This window comes from Pongo abelii, chromosome 9 (genome assembly GCF_028885655.2).
Source record: "Pongo abelii isolate AG06213 chromosome 9, NHGRI_mPonAbe1-v2.0_pri, whole genome shotgun sequence".
Taxonomy (NCBI): Eukaryota; Metazoa; Chordata; class Mammalia; order Primates; family Hominidae; genus Pongo; species Pongo abelii.
This window is the reverse complement of record NC_071994.2, coordinates 34,175,306-34,197,433: the sequence shown is the minus strand read 5'-3', so window position 1 is coordinate 34,197,433 and position 22,128 is coordinate 34,175,306. Positions and strand designations below refer to the sequence as shown.

General features: G+C 41.4%; 2 protein-coding genes and 1 long non-coding RNA gene across 11 annotated transcripts in view; 2 read left to right on the top strand and 1 right to left on the bottom strand.

The window, feature by feature from the left end:
* Nucleotides 1-6,843, top strand: part of DEPDC7 (DEP domain containing 7) — a 17,700-nt gene extending 10,857 nt beyond the window's left edge. The window contains exons 3-9 of one of the 2 annotated variants that reach the window (XM_009246491.3): nt 938-1,065; nt 1,855-2,044; nt 4,635-4,846; nt 5,591-5,733; nt 5,929-6,054; nt 6,150-6,228; nt 6,523-6,843. In XM_009246491.3, the coding sequence (XP_009244766.1) occupies nt 938-1,065; nt 1,855-2,044; nt 4,635-4,846; nt 5,591-5,733; nt 5,929-6,054; nt 6,150-6,228; nt 6,523-6,716 (1,072 nt within the window). In that variant the 3' untranslated portion in view covers nt 6,717-6,843. 2 annotated transcript variants of the gene reach the window in all.
* Nucleotides 2,234-22,128, bottom strand: LOC129048644 (uncharacterized). Its single transcript, XR_008511161.1, has 4 exons — nt 22,078-22,128; nt 16,344-16,466; nt 3,631-3,698; nt 2,234-2,355 (listed from the first exon to the last, which is right to left on the bottom strand). It is a non-coding gene; the product is annotated as an uncharacterized LOC129048644 (long non-coding RNA).
* TCP11L1 (t-complex 11 like 1) overlaps nt 12,649-22,128 on the top strand; it is a 34,165-nt gene continuing 24,685 nt past the window's right edge. Inside the window, exons 1-2 of one of the 8 annotated variants that reach the window (XM_009246492.4) lie at nt 12,649-13,015; nt 16,988-17,174. In XM_009246492.4, coding sequence (XP_009244767.3) covers nt 17,012-17,174 — 163 coding nt within the window. In that variant the 5' untranslated portion in view covers nt 12,649-13,015; nt 16,988-17,011. Of the gene's footprint in view, nt 13,627-16,987; nt 17,175-17,744; nt 17,762-22,128 lie in introns of those variants that run through there. The other 7 variants (XM_063728491.1, XM_009246493.4, XM_054524514.2 and 4 more) reach the window with 7 other exon arrangements.

Below are 22,128 nucleotides of genomic sequence, written 5' to 3'. Positions count from 1 at the left end.
CACCACCATGCCTGGCTAAATTTTTTTATTTTATTTTATTTTATTTTATTTTTTTTCCTGTGGAGACGGAATCCCATTATGGTTCGAGACCAGGCTAGTCTGAAACTCCTGGGCTCAAGTGATCCTCTCGTCTTGGCCTCCTAAAGTGTTGGAATTAGAAGCATAAGCCACTGCACTTGGCCCATTTTTACATGTTTTGACCTAAACTAAAACATGATAAAATTTACCTCTTTGTGTAGAAAGGAAATATGAGGATAAAGTAAGGCACAGTCAAAACTTTCAGATGCAGGTCCACACACTTTATCTGAATGCTTGGGACCGGATGCATTTAGGAATTTGGAACTTTGGAGCATTTAGAAAAGTTATCTTGTACATATATGTGGTTCAACATCCCTGGAGGCATCTGGAACAGCATCTGGTAATCAAGCATAATGATATTTCTGTGGTAAACAAAAGAATATACTACCGGGATAAATTAAAGTTATCATAGTCTCGGGACAGGTTTTGTCATGGTATGAGCTCTAAATAAACCTTTGATTTTCAAAGCTTTTTGGGTTTCAGAATTGCAGGTAAAGAGCTGTAGATCTGTATTTAGAAAACGATAAGTACTGTCCACCAAAGAATGCCCCACAAAGATAACTGATAAACCCAGTACGCATAATGAAGTCCAGTTATGTTTGATCGCATTTTTAAACTGGTGACTAAGATTTTAGTCATTGAATTAGTTAAATCTAAGAAAATGTTCAAAGGAGAACAGAATATGTTTATGCTTGAGAAAGAAGGTAGGTGTTTTTATAATTTATTCTACTCTTAGAATTTGGATTTGTTGTGTTTTTGCTCTGAAATGCATAACTCTGTAGAAAACTCTTAGCTCTCAAATACTAAAATATTTCTGTGGGCTTAGTAAATGTTCATTTCTGAAATAAATTCATTTTAGGTATGCAGATGCATTATTTAAGTCATCCGATATCAAATCAGCCAGTTTAGAGGACCTGTGGGAAAATCTGAGTTTAAAGCCTGCCAACTCCCCTCATGTAAATATCTCTGCAACCTTGTCTCCACAAGGTAAGCTAAGGCTGAAGCAAAGTAAGAAGTAGAAGACTAACTTCAAAGTTATTTAAAATTTTTTAATCTTAATCTTTATTAGATTTTAAATATTCAAAGTACAGAGAAAGAGTGCACTATGTGTTAAAGCTGTGTATGTTCAATTTTAACAGAAGTCTATTATCTTTAACAAATAGATCAGTGTTAGAACTCTTGAACACTGACTTTTGTCCGATCAGCTGGCAAAGGTTCAGATCTGAGATGTTTTGCATGCAGATTTGTATTGAAAATATGCTCTCAGATATTTCTTTTCCCAAGATTTTATTAGGTCAAATAAAATTTGAAAATTACATTAAAACATTAACAGAATTCTTCGGTTCTTCCTTGTCTGTGGCAATGGAATATAGTTTAATGACTTTAATTTCCACCCTTTCCCCCATTCCAGTTGTGGAAACCCTGAGTGGAATAATCTGCAGCCAATAGTTTCAAACAAGTTTTTAGCTTGAATGAATCATTCTTTCTTCCAGAGTCCTTATTAACATGTTACATGACTTGATCTCTTATCTCTGACAGATTGCTTTTTACAGTACAAAGAATGAAAAGAATTCCTGTTGTCCAAAGCCTATTCTCCTACACTCTAAACAAATCTTGGATTGTTTTACTTTGTTATAAGAAAGCACTTCGTAAGGTTGACTTTTTCTTTCTTTTTGGCCACAAATTTACTAGCTTAGACCTGCTTAGAAAAATATTATGGTGAGCATATAGTAACTATTAATTGTTACTTTTCACCTTGTCATTTTTCCTGTGTAGTTATTAATGAAGTGTGGCAAGAAGAAACAATTGGGCGTCTACTACAACTTGTAGACCTTCCACTTCTTGACTCCTTACTGAAACAGCAAGAGGCTGTACCTAAAGTTCCTCAACCTAAGAGGCAGTCCACCATCGTCAACAGCAGTAACTATCTGGATCGAGGGATTCTCAAGGCTTATAGTGACTCTCAGTATGTGGAAATACATATAATAATTTGAGTGTGTTTGTAGGTAGATTGAGATAATGGTTTTAAGGTAATCTGTTCTATTCTTTTTTCTATAGGATCAGATATGCATTGTTAGTTGATATTATCAGTATTTGAGAATGTGAAGAACAAAATTACATTAGTCAAAATTAGAAAAAGATTTGTTTCATTTTTCATATTCATTTTTATTTCACATGTAACTTGCACATTAAGTAAAAAAAAATGATTATGCTTTAGCTTCTTATCTTTGTTAAAATGTAGAGCTGTCTGGACTCTCAGGATTTCCTCAAAGGGACCTGGAAGAATAGAAACAGATTTGACAGATTATTGAGATCCTTTGATTACATATCTAGAATGCCTTTTACATATGTATTTAATTAACTAGTTGTATTAAAGAAATACAGTAAGGCCAGGTGCGGTGGCCCATGCCTGTAATCCTAGCACTTTGGGAGGCCAAGGTGGGCGGATCACTTGAGGTCAGGAGTTCGAGGCCAGCCTGACCAACATGGTAAACCCCAACTCTACTAAAAATACAAAAATTAGCCAGGCATTGTGGCACGTAATCCCAGCTACTTGGGAGGCTGAGGCAGGAAAATCACTTGAACTTGGGAGGCAGAGGTTGCAGTGAGCCGAGATCATGCTGCTGCATTCCAGCCTAGGTGACAGAGTGAGACTCTGTCTCAAAAAAAAAAAAAAAATACAATGAAAGTAACTCTCTCATTCCAGTTACTCCTCTCTTGAATATAAATCCTAAGGTTTGAAGGCTTAACTTTAGGTGCTGAGGGAATTAAGATTTTTTTTTCCTTAAGGAAGAGTTCTGCATTACTCATAACTTTGAGGCTCTTCTATAAAAATTGACAGTTAAAATAAGTTATCAGATTTTTCTAGCTTAATTTTTTATTATTTTGCCTTAGCAGATAGTGTTCCAGTCTAGTTAAGGGGATGAAAATGTTTGAAAGGAATACAATTACATTTTCAGTACTTCACTAATTCTATGTACCAAAGAACTTTTAATACTATAAACAGTTGAGTGCCAAAAGGCAGCTTAAAGCCTTATATGAAAAAGTTAATCACAACATATGTGTTACTGAATTCTGCAGATATAACACATTTCTATAACCTAAAGGAACATGTGAAACATTGTGTAATTACTAAATTTTTTTTTTTCTGAGACGGAGTCTCTGTCGCCCAGGCTGGAGTGCGGTGGCATGATCTCAGCTCCCTGCAACCTCTGCCTCCCGGGTTCAAGCGATTCTTCTGCCTCAGCCTCCCAAGTAGCTGGAACTACAGGCGCGCGCCACCATGCCTGGCTGATTTTTGTATTTTTAGTAGAGATGGGGTTTCATCATATTGGCCAGGGTGGTCTTGAACTCCCGACCTTGTGATCTGCCCACCTTGGCCTCCCAAAGTGCTGGGATTACAGGTGTGAGCCTCTGCACCCAGCCTTGTAATTAGTAATTTTTATATACAAAATCAGAATTTGTGCTAGAAGTGACCTTAAAGATCATCTTATCATATAAAGTTGAAGCTGATGTCAAGAGAGGTGAAATGACCTGCCTGAGATACCTCACCTGACTGAATTAGTTGTCCTGAGTCCATGGCAGTATGGCAGTAGAGGACATGATTGATTGCTTTTTAACTGTAGATAGATAGACAGACAGATAGATAGATAGATATAAAAAATGGAATATTAAAAGTTTGCTACTTTATTTCTTGAAATGTAACATTTTTCTGAAGTTACCCAGCAGGATTTTACTGTAGATGATAATTGATATTTAATTATTTTGTTGGTTTGTTTTTTGAGATGAGGTGTCGCTCTTGCCCAGGCTGGAGTGCAGTGGCGCAATCTCGGCTCACTGCAGCCTCTGCCTCCTGGGTTCAAGCAATTCTCCCACCTCAGCCTCCCAGGTATCTTGGATTACGGGGGCACACCACCACACCCAGCTAATTTTTGCATTTTTAGTAGAGACGGGATTTCACCATGTTGGCCAGGCTGGTCTCGAACTCCTGACCTCATGTGATCCACCTGCCTCGGCCTCCCAAAGTGCTGGGATTACAGGCGTGAGCCACTGCGCCAGGCCTGATGTGTAATTATTTTGAAACGTTTCTTCCTCTATTCTGTCCTAGCTAAAGGGAGAGCTAATAGATCATAGACAGAGCTCTGAAGTAAGCAACATTGTGTTGGAGAAATACTGGCCCAGAACTCAGATCTGGGATCTAGTCCTGCCTGAGGCCTGAGCAAGTAACTTGGAGTTTCTGGGTCTCCATCGTAAATGTGAAGAGCAAAAGTAGAGTTTGAATTTGTATGCTCTTTTCACCTCTGTATTGTGGTGGAGAGTTTGTTTTCATGAAAAAGGAAAAAATAAAGGGAAAACATTAAGCTGAATTTGTAAATGTGATATGTGATCTAGCTATATATTAAAAAGAACTACACATATCTCTTAAGCTCATGTAGAAATTTATCCTGATGGCATGAAATAGCTACTGAATTAGGTACCATGTGTATATTTGTTACTCTTTGCCTTTTAAATAATCTTCCCTTGCCTTTTAAATAACCTTCCCCTCTCCCCTATAGGGAAGATGAGTGGCTCTCTGCAGCAATTGACTGTTTAGAATACCTTCCAGACCAGATGGTGGTGGAAATAAGCAGAAGCTTTCCTGAGCAACCAGACCGAACAGACTTAGTGAAAGAACTTCTGTTTGATGCCATTGGCAGATATTACAGTAGTAGGGAACCTCTGTTAAATCACTTATCTGATGTTCATAATGGAATTGCAGAACTCTTAGGTAAGTAAGATCTAACTGGATACTAGCGTTTATCTTTTGGAGGAAACAAGAAAAAGTTAGTTCTCAAACCGAACCAAAATAGTACTACTACAAGCTGGGAGTGGATCTGGATTAATTCATGGAAAGTATGTTTGTTCAAAAACTTCTAGGGGTCATTTGGAAAGAGGCTTTAACAAGCTCTAAAGTTATGCAGAAACTTCTGGTTACCCAGGAGCATAATGCTGCTCTCATTCACCGGAAGCTAAAGCATAAAGCAGTAATTCTCTTTTTTTAGAAGAGTTATCAGCACCACCATTACTCCCCTTTCAGTCTCTTCAAAATGGCAGACTCTGCTTTGTTTCTCTACCAATGAGCCACATAATTTGTTGGAAACAAATTGGAGGTTTCAGAAAATTTCTCCTATTTTTCTCAAGGAGAGTTGGATACATGAGTATTGTACACATGGTATACTCCCAAATATACTGAATTAATGAAAAGCAGAATGGGATTTTATCCACAAAGCTAAGAGTTAGATTTAATGCCAGAAGATATTATATGACAGGGACTTAGGGTGTTAGTTGCCAATTTGAGAACAAGCTGCCTTTATGGTATTCACCATTCATTGTTAATTCCTAGTCTTGCTTTTGCTTTTGGAAATAATTTTGAATAAGTGCACTTTTTAACTCAAACTGTAACTTGAGTTTTGTTCCCTTTAATATAGTCATATTTGGTCAATTAAAAGCAGTTTTTTTCTTTTGGCTAAAGTGAATGGGAAGACGGAAATAGCTTTAGAAGCTACCCAGCTCCTTCTAAAGCTTTTAGATTTCCAAAATAGAGAAGAATTTAGAAGACTACTGTATTTCATGGCTGTTGCAGCAAATCCTTCTGAGTTTAAATTACAGAAAGAAGTAAGTCTTTTGTTTAACTGTTAGTTGTATTTAATATCCTTAATACTTATAGGTTAAGTATTAGATTATTCCATCTTCAGCATCAAGTATGCTGAAATGTATAATAGCTATTAATATTTAATATTCCCTTTTATATTAAACTTGTCTCTTAAATATATACTATTGGATATATTTGTTTTTGTTTTATTTTTATAGAGTGACAACCGCATGATTGTGAAAAGGATATTCTCAAAAGCTATTGTTGACAATAAAAATTTATCCAAAGGCAAAACAGATCTTCTGGTACTCTTTTTAATGGATCATCAGAAAGATGTTTTTAAGGTAAAATTGTGAAAGTAGTTAAATTGCGCTTATGTAATAGATCACTAGATTAAAATGCATTTGAATAATGTCCCATGTCCCTTCTTTTTCTTAAGATTCCTGGAACTCTACATAAAATTGTAAGTGTTAAGCTTATGGCCATACAGAACGGAAGAGATCCAAATAGAGATGCAGGTAATCTGAGAAATATTATTTTCATGATCTTCCAAAGACAAATTTCAGGTGTTTTTTGAAAATGTTTTGCTATAAGTAGTTGGACTTTAATTTCAACCAAATTTAAAACATTCTCCTCAGAGTTATTCATACTAAGCAACTTTACAAGTGTTAGAAAGTCAGCAGTGCTTACCATCTTCAGTGCATATTACAAAATGGGGAAGAAAAACATAAAGACAAGAATATTGCTTGATTTTTCTGGTTAAATATGAGGAATTGAGTCATTAACTGAACTTTTTACTTTTAAACTTTAAGGATATATTTATTGCCAGAGAATTGAGCAACGTGACTATTCCAACAATACAGAGAAGACAACCAAAGATGAGCTGTTGAATTTACTAAAAACTATTGATGAGGATTCAAAACTTTCTGCCAAAGAGAAGAAAAAATTGCTAGGTCAGTTCTATAAGTGTCACCCAGACATCTTTATTGAGCATTTTGGAGACTGAGTTTTTAATATCTGTATATAAGTTGTGTATTTTAAGAATAAATTATGTATCCTAAATATCCAATCACATTTGTAAGCATTGAAGCTCTAAATTTGAAACTGTACTTAATAAAAATTTTTTTGTATAACTTCGTGTGTCAGAAGCTATTAGTCATATGGTGTATTGCTGTTAAGTACTTAAGTGAGTTGATTTATAATTACTGTGCTCAGTGCTTTATAGAACATAATAGAGATTTAGATGATATGACATTGCAGTATTTATATAAGAAAGCATTAAACAGTAAAGAAAACGATAATTACATGTTAATAGGAGTGGGGTTTGTGTTTTGAAAGGTACTCCTTAAAGATGCAAGATAGAAACTTAGGCTATGATAAAAAGAATTTGCTAATTACCTTAAGTTGTAGCAAATCAGACTGTCCTAATGCTTCCGAAAACAAAATTTTTTAAGCTTATTGTGGAAAATTTCAAACATACATAAAAGTGGAGACAATAGAGTAACGAACTCTTGCTTGTACCCATTAACTAATACTGCCAACTGCCAACTCATGGCCAATCTTGTTTAATCTGTACCCTCCCTCACTCCTCACTCATCCCAGCAAATTTCAGATATCATATCATTTCCTCTGTAAAATGTGGGTGTGTATGACAAAAAGGACGTTAAAAAAAGCAACCATGAAACCATTGTCATTCACATAAACCTACAACTCCTTAATATCAGGTTTGTAGTTAGTGTTGAAATCTTATGATGATCTCAAATGATTTTGACAGTTTATTCAAATAGAGATTCAAATAATGTCCATAAATCGCAATTGGTTAATGTGTTTAGTCTCTCTTTAAAAATCTGTAAGTTCTGTAATCCTAGCACTTTGGGAGGCCGAGGTGGGCAGATCACGAGGTCAGGAGATCGAGACCATACTGGCTAACATGGTGAAACCCCGTCTTTACAAAAAAAAATACAAAAAAATTAGCTGGGCGTGGTAGCAGGCACCTGTAGTCCCAGCTACTCGGGAGGCTGAGGCAGGAGAATGGCGTGAACCCCAGGAGGCAGAGCTTGCAGTGAGCTGAGATGCACCACTGCACTCCAGCCTGGGCGACAGAGTGAGACTCCGTCTCAAAAAAAAAAACTAAGTTTGGCCAGGCGCGGTGGCTCACGCCTGTAATCCCCGCACTTTGGGAGGCTGAGATGGGTGGATCACGAGGTCAAGAGATCAAGACCATCCTGGCCAACATGGTGAAATCCCGTCTCTACTAAAAATACAAAAATTAGTTGGGTGTGGGGGCATGTGCCTGTAGTCCCAGCTACTCAGGAGGCTGAGGCAGGAGAATCCCTTGAACCCAGGAGACAGAGGTTGCAGTGAGCCGAGATCGCACCACTGTACTCCAGCCTGGTGACAGAGCAAGACTCTGTCTCAAAAAAATAAATAAATAAATAAAAATGTAAGTACTCCTTTCTCCTTCCACCTTTCCCCTCTCTGTCTTTTTGTCTGTCTGTGTGTCTGTCTCTATTGTTAAATAAACTTGGTCAGTTGTTCTTGAGTTTTCCTCAGTCTGAATTTTTCTGATGACAAGTCTGGGCTGTCCTTTATCATGTTCCTTTGTATCCTATAGTTCTTGTAAATTGGGCATTAGAGCTAAAGTTTTTAATACCTTTTTAACCAAGTTAATCATTATTTGGAATGAGTGCACTGTGAAGATAGACAAGTGACCTTTAAACACCACAAGTTTGAACTGTGCAGGTCCACTTATACTTGGATTTTTAAAAACAAAAGTTATACAAAGTGTGCTTGCCTGTCCTGCCTCCCCTTCCACCTCCTCCACTTCTGTGATCCCTGAGACAGCAAGACCAGCCTTCCTCCTCCTCTACCTATTCAATGTGAAGATGACAAGGATGAAGACCTTTAGGATGATCCACTTTCACTTTGAATAGTCTATATTCTCTTCCTTGTGACTTTCTTAATAACATTTTCTTTTCTCTAGCTTACTTTAAGGTAGGAATACAGTATTTAGAGCAGACACGGTGGCTCATAACGGTAATCCCAGTACTTTGGGAAGCCGAGAGGATTGCTTGAGACCAGCCTGGGCAATGTAGAGAGACCCTGTCTCTAACACCCTACCCAAAAAAAGAAATTAGCTAGGCATGGTAGCATGCACCTGTGGGACAGCTCCTTGGGAGGTTGAGGTGGGAGGATCCATTTGAGCCTGGGAAGTTGAAACTGCACTGAACCATGATTATGCCACTGCACTTCAGCCTGGGTGAAAGAGAGACCGTGTCTCAAAAAAAAAAACAACACTATATATAATGTAACATACGAAATGTGTGTCAATTGACTGTTATTGGTAAGACTTCTGGCCAACAGTAGGCTAATAAGTTTTAGAGGAGTCCAAACTTATATGTAGAATTTTGATTGTGCAGGGGGATTGATGCCCATAACCCCCACATTGTTCAAGGGTCAACTGTATTTGATAAATAGACAAGCAATATAATACAGTTTGAAGTTGTTCATCGTTACAATAATAAAGCCAAAAGATTAAATACTGAATTTTGTTTTTTAACTGACTTTTAATGAGAGGTAGGGAAAACTGAAATGAGGCACCAATATGTTAGCATGTCAGTAATGTTTTTTTTTCTCCCCTTAGGTATAACTGATAGTGGCTAGTCTAAGTGGATAAAGGTTGAGGACTAATATCTATAAAATACCTATGATACCAGTTCTAATAACTCAGGGAATAACTCAGTTTTTTTGGATAGGTAAGAATGTAAGGGCGGGCGTGGTGGCTCACGCCTGTAATCCCAGCACTTTCAGAGGCCGAGGCAGGTGGATTATCTGAGGTCAGGAGTTTGAGACCAGCCTGACCAACATGGTGAAAACCCGTCTCTACCAAAAATACAAAAATTAGCTGGGCGTGGTAGCGGGTGCCTGTAATCTCAGCTACTCAGGAAGCTGAGGCAGGAGAATTGCTTGAACCTAGGAGGCGGAGGTTGCAGTGAGCTGAGATCGTGCCATTGCACTCCAGCCTGGGCGACAGAGCAAGACTCCCTCTCAAAAAAAAAAAAAAAAAAAAAAAAAAAAATGGAAGGCAGCTCTCTTTACAGTGAGGGGAAAGAGAAGGTAAGTTTATGATTTAAATGTGAGAGGAAGTTTTCAGAAACAAGCTACTAGAACTGTGGTAAGATCAGCATGGTGGGGCAGAGCAACTGTGTGCTATCTGATTTGCAAACTTTATTTTGCACATAATTGAATAGCATATTTATTTGACAACCACAACTAACCTTCAGGGGAAGGCAGAACTGCTTAGTTACATTCATGCTTCTAGAAGAAGCAACATTCTAGTAGAATGATAATTTCAGGGAAAATATACTAGTAAAACCAATTTACCTTAGGCCTTATAAAGAGGATAAAATAAAAAGAAAAATCAATCATGTTTACTGCAACCATAGTCAAGGTTTTAAACTACAGGTCCAGTGCTACCTTGAAAGCCTTGGGCAACCCTCCTCAGTCACTAGAACTGTTGATTATCTTTTGCTGTGTGCTCTCATTCATTCACCCATGACGCCTTCTTGGGGACCCATTCCCACATAGACGCCTAATGCCTAGCTGACCGTAAGTCTTGCCATCATCCTAGCAGAGTAGACCAAGGTTGAGCACCTGATCCAAGGGCAGCTTCCCTGGAGGCTAATGAGACTAACTTTGTTCAAAAATCAGTTTGGCCAATCAAATTCTATATAGGTAAATTTAAATTATGAGGAGCATCAATTAAGAAAGTACAGAAACCTGCCTGTAGCATAAAGAGTGGAATGGACTACAGCAAGCAGAGATGTGACAAGAGGGATCCTGTGTGTACAGGAGCAGTAGCCAATCTCTAGAGTGGCTGCCACCTTTCTTCCTCCAAGTCCTATGTCCTTGCAGTGAACTCCCTTTACCTTAATGTAATTTGAATTTCCAGTTCTTGCAGCCAAAGATCAAAATGGAATGTGTCTATATATATTTTTTGAATATTGAAACAGTACAAAACATTAAGAGATTACAAGTGAAATATCCCAAATTAAATCAGTGATTTTGGTATTGTTGCAGTATCCTCTCCAGGTGAAACTTGAGTATACTCATTCACTTGCTCCTAACCAAGTGAAAATTGGTTATATTAACTTTTTTTTTTTTTTGAGATGTAGTCTCGCTCTGTCTCCCAGGCTGGAGTGCAGGGGTGCAATCTCCGCTCACTGCAACCTCTGCCTCCTGGGTTCAAGGGATTCTCCTGCCTCAGCCTCTCCAGTAGCTGGGATTACAGGCGCCTGCCACCATGCCCAGCTAATTTTTGTATTTTTAGTAGAGACGAGGTTTTGCCATGTTGGCCAGGCTGGTCTTGAACTGCCAACCTCAGGTGATCCGCCCACCTCGACCTCCCAAAGTGCTAGGATTACAGGCGTGAGCCATTGCGCCCAGCCATATTAATCTTTTAAGGAAGGTAAGGGAGGTGGTTCTAGCCTGCTTCCCCAGAGAGCTTTTAAAACTTGTCTGGCATCACCCCCCAGAATTTTGGATAATAGTTTTCCAACCCCTGCCCCTGAGATTCCAAGTTGTAGTCAGGACTGAAAAACACTAGAGACTTTATGGTATGAGTTTAGACTCAGAAGAACTGCATGTTTTCTTTGCAGATCTTTTTTTTTAGACGGAATCTCGCTCTGTCATCCAGGCTGGAGTGCAGTGGCGCGATCCCGGCTCACTGCAAACCTCTGCTTCCCGGATTCAAGCAATTCTCCTGCCTCAGCCTCCCAAGTAGCTGGGATTACAGGCATGTGCCACCATGCCCGGCTAAGTTTTTTGTATTTTTAGTAGAGACGAGGTTTCACCATATTGGCCAGGCTGGTCTCGAACTCCTGACCTCGTGATCCACCCACCTCGACCTCCCAAAGTGCTGGGATTACAGGCGTGAGCCACCGTGCCCAGCCATTCTTTGTAGATCTTAACAGTTCCATTTAGTTGAGCATCTTAAGGGTTTTTGGTGTTTTTTCCTCCAAAAAGTGAATCTTCACCAGAGAACTTCTGTTTTTGTCTTTTTCTTTTTTAAAGCAAATACTTTAATACGCAAGTTAGTAAATGGTTTGAGGGTCTGGTATTGCACTCGGCCTTCAATACGTTAGCAATAACTACCCACATGTGATCTATTAAGAAGCAGTGTTTGAAAGCACCAATGTCACCCCATCTGCTTTGTTGTAGTTTTTTTTTTTTTTTTTTTTTTTTTGAGACGGAGTCTCAGTCTGTCTCCAGGCTGGAATGCAGTGGCGCGATCTCGGCTCACTGCAACCTCCGCCTCCCAGATTCAAGCGATTGTCCTGCCTCAGCCTCCCGAGTAGCTGGGACTACAGGCGCGCGCCACCACGCCCAGCTAATTTTCGTATTTTTAGTAAAGACGGGGTTTCACCATGTTGGCCAGGATGATCTCGATCTCTTGACCTCGTGATCCGCCCTCCTTGGCCTCTCAAAGTGCTGGGATTACAGGCGTGAGCCCCTGCGCCCGGACTAACTTTTTTTAAAGCTGAGAAAATGAGAGAAGGGGAATAAACTTTGTGTAGCTACAAAGAGGATGGCAAAATTAAATTTCAAAGAACGGGCGGGGAAGGTTTCAGATGCGGTTGCTTCTTATTCCTTCTTTTGACTGACCCGCGCCTTCTCCGCCTCCCTTTCTCCTCGCATCACCCCCACCACCGGCTGGGATGTGGCGGCGCCTTCCGCCTTTCCGTATGAAAACATGGCGCCTTAGGGGCGGGCCATCCCCAGCTTCGAGCCACCGGCCCCTGAGACTCATCGGCGGGCACTCGGCCGCGCCTCTCGCGTTTCCGTACGGAAACATGGCGCCTCACTGCGTGGGGCGGGCGACTCTTGGCTGGGAGCCACTGGCCACGGAGCCCCCTGAGCGGTCATCGGCCACGCTTTCCACCTCTCCCTGAGGAAACACGGCGCCGCCCAGCTGCAAGTCACCGCTTACTGAACCCCTTCGGCAAGCAGGGGAAAGACCCTCCCGCCTTTCCGTACGAAGATATGGCGCTGCCCTATATTGGGCTGGCGCCTCACGGCCAAGAGCAGTCTCCTCCTTCCTGATGCTGAGAAGCCGCCGCTGTGACCGCTGCCCACCCGAGTCGGGCTGGGAGGACCGCCCGCCGCGCGGCGAGGGATGCGGCCTCGGAGGGGCAGAGGCTGAACCGCCCCTGCCTGCCGCGCATCCCTCCGGCTTCCGCCGCGGCGCCAGCCCGCGCCTGATTCGCGGCGGGAGCGGCAGGACGGAGAACGCCGACTCCGTGGCAGGTGAGAGCGGGAGCTGGGGCGGAGGCCGGCTGGGCCCGTCTGGGAGGCGCGCGGTCCAAGTCGCAGGCATCTCTTCGCCTCTTCCCGTGGGATCCCATCCCGGGATGTCGGGGGCAGGCGAGGAAGAGGCGGGGTCCGCGGGCGGGTGGAACTCACCCCTGGAGGCTGCCCTCTCGGCGCGCCCGCGTCCTCCGCTACTCCCGGCCCTGCCACTCCCTCGCTGGCCTGAACAGCTGTTTACAACGGAATCCGGACGCCGGGCGCGAGTGGAGCTCAGTGCCAGAGGAAGGGATTCCCGGACCTGGGGGACAGAGCCCCCCCTTTTTTTTTTTTTCGTTTTTTTTTGCTGAAAGACCCTTTCTGCTGGGGAGCCTCTTCTGTCCAGCCTAGGCCCGCGTGCAGCCCCGACGGATGACCGTCTTCTTGGCAAGTGCGAGGATCCTCCTCCCCTCGGCTCTCTTTTTAGACACAGTGGGGGTTGAATGGATGCGCGCGATATAAGCAAATTAAATGGTTCCTGGCCGCATCCTAGAGCCCCTTAATTAGAGTTACCATTTGTAGAAGGCCTGCCGTGCACAATCCCTCGTTTCATCTCCCCACAAACCGAGCAGGTAGGTAGCTGTATTTTACAGAGGAGGAAACTGAAGTTACACAGCTAGTAAAGAGCCAGAATTGGGGCCCAGGTATGTCTGAAACCAACGCCCAGCCCTCCCACATACAGTGACATCACAGAGATGACGTAGGGATTCATCTCTATCAACAGATACTTGTGGGTGTCTATTTGGGGGATATACGAATGGAGCATAAGTGGGGAATATGACTGGTCCTGGCTCTTAAGAAGTTGGAAATCTAGGTGGAGAATTTTAAAATAAAAACTAGCACTTTTACCATCTGGCCCCAACGCATCTTTCCATCATCACTAGCCACTTCCTTTTCTCATTTTCTTATGCCTTGGCTTCTGCCCTCAGTGAAATGCCCTCCTTTTCACCTCCTCTCCCCCTCCAGACATGTTTTAACTAGGTGAAATCCTACTCCTTTTAAAGATCATTTCAAATGTCATCTTTTCTGGGAAGGTTTTCTCAATCTCCTCCCAGGCAGAGTTAGTTTCTTCCTCTGCTATATTCCCTGGGCAATTTCATAATGCCACTAAGACTTAAGTTTCATTATGGCTCCTTGTAAGCCTGTCTGCCTCCCCCTCTAGACTATGTATTTGCATCTTTCTATTTAAATAAGCACACTTTGAATTGAATTTAAGGCAGTGACAAATGCCAAATGTCGACTAGCCAGCCCTGCAGGAGTTGAGAAAGGTGCAATCACTGGTGAGGTCCGGGAAGTGTCCTGGGAAGAGACAGGACTTGAACTCAATCTTAAAAGGATGGGGTTAGTTTACTAAGCTGAGCATTAGAGACCTAGAAATCCGGCCTTTCCTCCTCACTGCACAGAATGAATTACTTCATCCCTCCTGGGCTCCTTCTCAGCATGTGAAGAGGATAAAATTAGAAGCGTTTTGTTTGTCCTTTCTCATAGAATATGCTGGTAATGTTATCCTTTGGATCTCGGAGCATTTCCTGACCCTAATAGGATTTAGGATACAGAGGAGATGGGTGTCTCCAGTGGGGTGTTGGAAGCTAAGATGGGTCTAGAAAGGGGAAATACATGAAAACAACTTTCATATTAATACAGGCCTGGGCCAGGCGCAGTGGCTCACGCCTATAATCCCACCACTTTGGGAGGCTGAGGCGGGCGGATCACTAGAGGTCAGGAGTTCAAGACGAGCCTGGCCAACATAGTGAAACCCCGTCTGTACTGAAAACACAAAAATTGGCGAGGCGTGGTGGTGGGCGCCTGTAATCCCAGCTACTGGGGAGGCTGAGGCAGAAGAATCCCTTGAACCTGGGAGGCAGAGGTTGCAGTGAGCTGAGCCGAGATGGTGCCACTGCACTTCAATCTGGGGAACAGTGCAAGAGTCTGTCTCAAAAAAAAAAAAAAACAGGCCTGAATATTTCAATTCCAGTAACTTCATTCTATTTAATGGAGTTCTCTGAAATTTCACATAATTCTATCAGGTGATTCTTCACCTCTCTCTAATATGCAGAACACAGTCTGCCAAACTCCCTAAATCAGTTGACATTTCTTTTGATCACTTGATTACCTTCCATGTGTGTAGGAAAGTCTAATTAGTGTTTATGAAAATGTTTTGTGATCTTCAAGTGCTGATGTTACAAATGTTAACTATTTTCAGCAAATGCAGAAACATTGTGTCTTCTCTCCCAGAAGCACCCTAGGAAAAGGGAGAGTGGAGGAATTGACTAAAACTTTTACTGTAATTAAAACAGGGTTTTTTTGTTTGTTTGTTTGTTTTTTTAGACACAGTCTCAGTCTGTCGCCCAGGCTGGAGTATAGTGGCGCGATCTCGGCTCACTGCAAGCTCCGCCTCCCGGGTTCATGCCATTCTCCTGCTTCAGCCTCCTGAGTTTCTGGGACTACAGGCGCCACCACCATGCCAGGCTAATTTTTTAATATTTTTAGTGGAGACGGGGTTTCAGCGTGTTAGCCAGGATGGTCTCGATCTCTTGACCTCATGATCCGCCTGTTTTAGGCCTGTTTTAGGCTGGGCACGGTGGCTCATGCCTGTAGTCCCAGCATTTTGGGAGGCCGAGGCAGACCTTTTATTAACTGGCCCAAAGCACAGTGTCAAGTGTTATTGCTATTCTGATCAGCAACTAATAAAAAGCCCACCCAACTGCATGCATTATGGTTGTTTGCAGCTTCTTACTCATGATCTTTTTCCTAATTACTGGCAAGAAGGTAATAAAAATATTCGCCCCACACATTCCTCTTAAACACTTAATAAGATTCTGTTTTCTGTAGGGCGCAGTGGCTCATGGCTGTAATCCCAGCACTTTGGGAGACCGAGGCAGGTGTATCACCTGAGGTCAGGAGTTCGAGACCAGCCTGACCAACATGGTGAAACCCCATCTCTACTAAAAATACAAAATTAGGCCAGGCGCGGTGGCTCACGCCTGTAATCCTAGCACTTTGGGAGGCCAAGGCAGGCGGATCACGAGGTCAGGAGTTCGAAACCAGCCTAGCCAACATGGTGAAGCCCCATCTCTCCTAAAAATACAAAAATTAACCAGGCATGGTGGTGGATGCCTGTAATCCCAGCTACTCAGAAGGCTGAGGCAGGAGAATCACTTGAAACCAGAAGGTGGAAGTTGCAGTAAACTGAGATCGCGCCACTGCATTCCAGCCTGGATGAAAGAGCGAAACTCTGTCTCAAAAAAACAAAACAAAACAAAAATTAGCTAGGCGTGGTGGCACCCACCTGTAATTTTAGCTACTTGGGAGGCTGAGGCAGGAGAATTGCTTAAACCTAGCAGATGGAGGCTGCAGTTAGCTGAGATTGCCCCATTGCACTCCAGCCTGGGCAACAAGAGCAAAACTCCGTCTGAAAAACAAAAAAAAAATTCTAGTTTCTATCATCTCTGGGTATCTTATTCACACGATAATATCAAGGAATCAACCCTTTAGCCCAGTGTATTCACTTGTAAGCCCAATTAAAAGCATTATTTCCAAGGAGTTTACCTATCTGCTGTTAGGAATGAAAGTAAAGAATTTAAGATTGAATCACTGATTAAAACTGTAGCAGCAGGCAGTTTAGAGTGTGTCTTCTAATAGTTTAAGGCCCTGTATTCTTGAAACATGCTACTCAGGAGTAGGACAAAAATATTCCAACTAACTACTAGTTGAGGTCCAGAAATCTGATAAATTACAAATGTCATTTTACAAGTATCTTTTTAGTCATTGAAGTAGAATATTATAGCTGGGTAAGATCTTAGCAAGCCCATTTATTCTACAAACGAGAAAACTGAAACCCAAAGAGATTAAATGATTTGCCCTGAGTCACATTGCTAGTTGGTGACAGAGCTAGAATACTTTTAGTTCTTTTTTTGTTTTTTTCTTTCGTAGGAAAGTAAACAAACTTAATTGAGAATGTCTGAAAACCTTGACAAGTCCAATGTGAATGAAGCAGGAAAATCAAAATCCAATGATTCTGAGGAAGGCCTCGAAGATGCTGTGGAAGGTGCTGATGAAGCCTTACAGAAAGCAATAAAGTCAGACTCCTCCAGCCCCCAAAGAGTGCAGAGACCTCACTGTAAGCAAATTTGACTTTGGTTAGATGCAATATTGTCATTGTTTTCAGGTGACGGTTTTATGAGACCTCCTTGTGCATGTGGCCGTGAGCTAGGTTCTAATAATATAACATTGCCAATGTAGCATTTAGGAATAATAGCAGTTCCTCAGCTGGCAGCCTAGCTACTTGTGGATTTTCAATTGCATGGGAGATTAACATTTTAGAATAATGTCCAGAATGTTCCTGTCTTTCTCCAGCCTCAGTGACACTCCAGTCTCTGAAGTGCTCTGAGAAATAGGAGGGTGGAGTATAAATTGCGGCTTTTATTGAAAGAGTGTTTGAAAAGTCTGAGGCTAATTCCAGCCAGGACTGTGCTTGTGCAGGTTAAAAAAAAATGTCAGTAAGTTCACCACACCCTAATTCTCTGCCTGGGGGCTTAGTTCCCACAAGCTTGAGGGGATTCAGTTTGCTAAATGTGTGTGGTGAAGTCATTTCAGATCCCTGGCAAGGAGCAAGCCTCTTAAATGAAAGGGTGGCAATATCTTCAGGCATTCCCAGCGGTTGCCTCAACTCACGTCTTTTGTGAAGAGTACCTTAAGCATTTTGAAGTGAGTCCAAAAATGCAAGTTTTTAAGAGGGAATGTCATAGTCTAAGAATGTCGGTATTGATGTTATCCCTTTAAATTGTAGATGATCAGTAGTTGTACATATTTGGAAAAAGTACAGACATTTTTGGGTTTTGGGGTGTGTTTCTTCTAAAATGATCAAAGCCCTTCCCAGGCAATTTATTAGTCAACATACTATTCTTCTAGCAAACATTAATGGACCCTATTTTATTCTGATTTATTATCACATAGATTTTAATAAATCAACTATTAGGTCAAATTGTGTCCAGGGAAACATGTTGTTACTAGCACAGTCTATCGTGGATTTGTTAGGCCTGACTCCAATATGTGTAGTTAGAAAGCTTCTGTTTTCCTGTCTTTAAAATGAGGAAAATACAATATTTCTTAGGGTAGCAGTAAAGATTAAATGAATTCCTATAAGGCACTTAGAACAGTGCTTCACAGGTAATAAATGCTTAATAAACATTAGTTGTTGTTACTACTGTTGCTACTAACATTATGTCATGTATTGCATTTAAAGATGCCAGGATTGGCCAGGCATGGTGGCTCATACCTGTAATACCAGCACTTTGGGCGGCTGAGACAGGAAGATCACTTGAGTCCAGGAGTTCAAGACCAGCCTGGGCAACATAATGAGACCCCATCTCTACAAAAATAAAAATTAGCCAGGCATGGTGGTGCATGCCTATAGTCCCAGCTACTTGTGGGGCTAAGGCAGGAGGCTTGTGGGGCTAAGGCAGGAGGATCGCTTGAGCCTGGGAGGTGTAGGCTGCAGTGAGCCGAGATCATGCCACTGCACTCCCATCTGGGTGACAAAGTGAGACCCTGTCTCAAAAAAAAAAAAAATTAGCTGAGCATGGTGGCACATGGTTGTAGTCCCAACTACTTGGGAGGCGGGGACAGGAGGATCACTTGAGCTGGGGAAGTCAAGGCTGCAGTGAGCTGTGATTGTGTCACCACACTCCAGCCTGGATGACAAAGTGAGACAAGCCTCTCTCAAAAAAATAAAAATAAAAAAAATAAAGAGGCCAGGATTGATTGCTGTAATGTAGATGTATATGGCTAACATGATAGCTTTACAACCTATAGTTTATGCTAAAGAAGAACTTTTGGTTTAGGTCTTCAGTCACTCTTTATTGGTTGGTTGGTTGTTGGGATGGCCAGGCCCAATGTGGAGGTGACAAAGTCCAGTGGAGTCAAAGGAATGAGAAAAGACAAGTTTAAGAGTGCATAAAGTGGGTCCGGGGGCCAATGCTAGTATGGAGGCTGCGAAGGCCCCGAGCTCTGGAAGCCCGCACTATTTATTGGTGATCAAACAAAGAAGCAGGTGGTGAGGATGTGGGGGTTGAAAGAAAGCAGTGTAGCAAGCGCGTGATCTACAGCTGTGATGGTTTAGCATTTTCTTTGAAGCATATGGAACATGTTCTGCTACTTGAGATAATGGGAAACATGTTCTAGTTTAAGATACAATAGATCTATGAGCCTAGGAGTGCTAGAAGCAAGGAGCCAGCAAGTCTAGACACATTCCAGAGGCCACGCCCTGAGCCCTGGATTCCATTCAAGCCATGAGGGGTTTTATGCCCTGGGCTTAGATTATGGTGCAGCAGGGCAGGCTTCTGCCCTTTAGCACAGAGCTTGGTGTTCCCAAGGCCATGAGGGGTTTTAGACCCTGGACCCTGGACATGTTCCAAGACTCTTTTACATTATGTCAGACATGCAAGCCCTGCTTCAGCTTCTCCCAACAGTTGGTTGATTGGTTTTAATTTTTTTAAACAATTTTAACTTTTATAGGTTCAGCCATTCTTTGGTTGATGGCTTCACCTTTGGCATCTTGTCAGTCTGATGGCATGATTCCAAATTAATGTCAAACCAGTACTAAGCTACATTATCTGAAATTGTGTGTAGTTATTCCCTTAAGGCAAGAATACTTATCCTGGGACCTATGATCAAGATTTAGGGGATCTAGTAATAACCAAAAAAGTATATCAACATTTGTTTGTAAATGCATGTTTTTAGGAATAAGGTCATGGAAGCTTTCATTAAGTTCTCTTAGTGGTCTGTACCAAAATAAGGTTTGAAATCAATGCCCTAAGGTATTCCTTTTGGCTGCCTTCCTATTTCTCCTGTAGTACTAGGTAGGTACAGGGCTATAAACCCAAAAGATAAAGCTAAGACCCCATTATTTGGGGATCAGGTAAGGAAGCATTATTGAACACATAGAGCATAAATAAGGATTTACAAAATATGGAATTAACAGTTTACAGACATTTCCCCCAAACTGTAAACTTGTAGGTACTGAGTTTAAAGTAACTCTAAAATCACATTTGGAATTCTACAAATTAAAATGTAAGTAGCAAAAAGAGAAAATTTATTGTTTTAAATTATAACACAGAGTAATACTTTAAGAGTGGAATTGCTAGGCCAGGTGCATTGGCTCATGCCTATAAGCACTTTGGGAGGCTGAGGCAGGTGAATCACCTGAGGTGAGGTCAGGAGTTCGAGACCAGCCTGGCCAACATGGCGAAACCCTGTTTCTACTAAAAATACAAAAATTAGCCGGGAGTGGTGGTGCGTGCCTGTAATGGGGAGGCTGAGGCAGGAGAATCACTTGAACCTGGGAAGCAGAGGTTGCAGTGAACTGAGATTGTGCCATTGCACTCCAGCCTGGGGGACAAGAGTGAAACTTCATCTCAAGAAAAAAAAAAAAAGAGTGGAATTCTGATGTAACTGATGCAGAATATTGAAAAAGGAAAAATGGCTGGCTTGTAAAAAATTGATTGGTACTGATTTAAGATGGTGATTTGATTGTAAAAGATTATCTGTTCTTTAAACGGAGATCCTTTAAACAGAGTAAGGATCAGTCAACTGTAACTTAACAATGTTTTCTCTAAAATCTTCTACTGCTTATACTTTAATGCTCATCTCACAAAATACCCTCTGTTCTAACGTTTAATCACCTAGTTGACCAGTAAAAGATGCTATATTCAGATGACAAACATCAATTGTTATTCCAGTTAATATCTCCCACTTAGGACCTTTGTTTATTGGATCAGGTCCTTGTGAATGTAATTAGTAGATCCCAGTCATCTTTAGATGAATAGATGACACGAGAACTTACATTTCTAAAGCTCATGACTAGACTTTGAATTATGGTGTCTCTGTATTCAATCAGTCAAATATTTATTGGGTGCATACTGTATGTCAGGGATCCAGCAATGAACCAGGCACATATTGTCACTGTCCTCATGGAACTTGCAGACTAGCGACCAGGAAGACAAATTAACAAGCAGTTTCCAACAACATAATAAGCACTATGGGTAACCTTTACCCTGGCTTTACTGTACTCATTCTATAGTAGCTGTTTGGGTGACAGTTGCAATCTTGCCCTCCATAAATGTATGTCCACTTATGTGACTAACAGCATCTTTTCAGAGTGTATAGACATCTCAGGACACCTTAGTAAAGATAGAGAGTACAACCATTCTAAATTAGAACTTCATTTTATTTTGGAATCTGTCTGCCAGCCTCTCAAAAGTCGTGTTTAACCTAATATGGTTTTCAGTTTCTATAACAGGGCATCAGTGCGCAAATGCTGTAACAAAATAACAAAATTTAGCAACAACTTTAGCGTTGTATCACATAAGATAAACTCCAGGGTAAGTTACATGTATCTTTACATTTTTTTTTTTTTAAAGACCGGATCACTCTGTTGCCCAGGCTCGCCTTGAACTCCTGGGCTCAAGTGATTCACCCACCTCAGCCTCCCTAGTAGCTGAGACTACAGGTGTGCACCACCATGTCTGAGTTGACCTTACCATTTTTCATGGCTCTTATTACAACCCAGGTTCTCTTCACAAATTGAGGTGAAGACGTGTTGTCCACCAAATTGCATCTTTATGCAATTTTATGCAATCTTTACCAAGTTTTCATTTATGAAATTGGTAAACTTGAGAACTCTCACAAAACAAAATCACCACAACCCTATAATTTGTATGCAATGAATAATTCCTCTATATGTACATCGGTAACATGTCCTGATCATATCTTAGAACTGTAGCTTTTCTCTATCATGATCAGATACCTGTCATTGATAAGTTTGATTTTAAGTAGTCTCTAACTTAGACAGTTCCTGAAAATTTTCTTCTTCCTGATGGTGAGGTTCTTAGTACTTGGTGCAAGCTGTTTTTTTCCAAGTATGCCCAAAACACTGAGAATGCACTTGTTTAAAACTTGGAGGATTCTTATATTTCATAGCACACCCTTAAGTCTCTTCTTTTTGCATATGGAGAAACACTGACCTTGCAAGATTGAAGTGACTTGTTCAAGGTCGTACTCAACAGAGTCCAGAG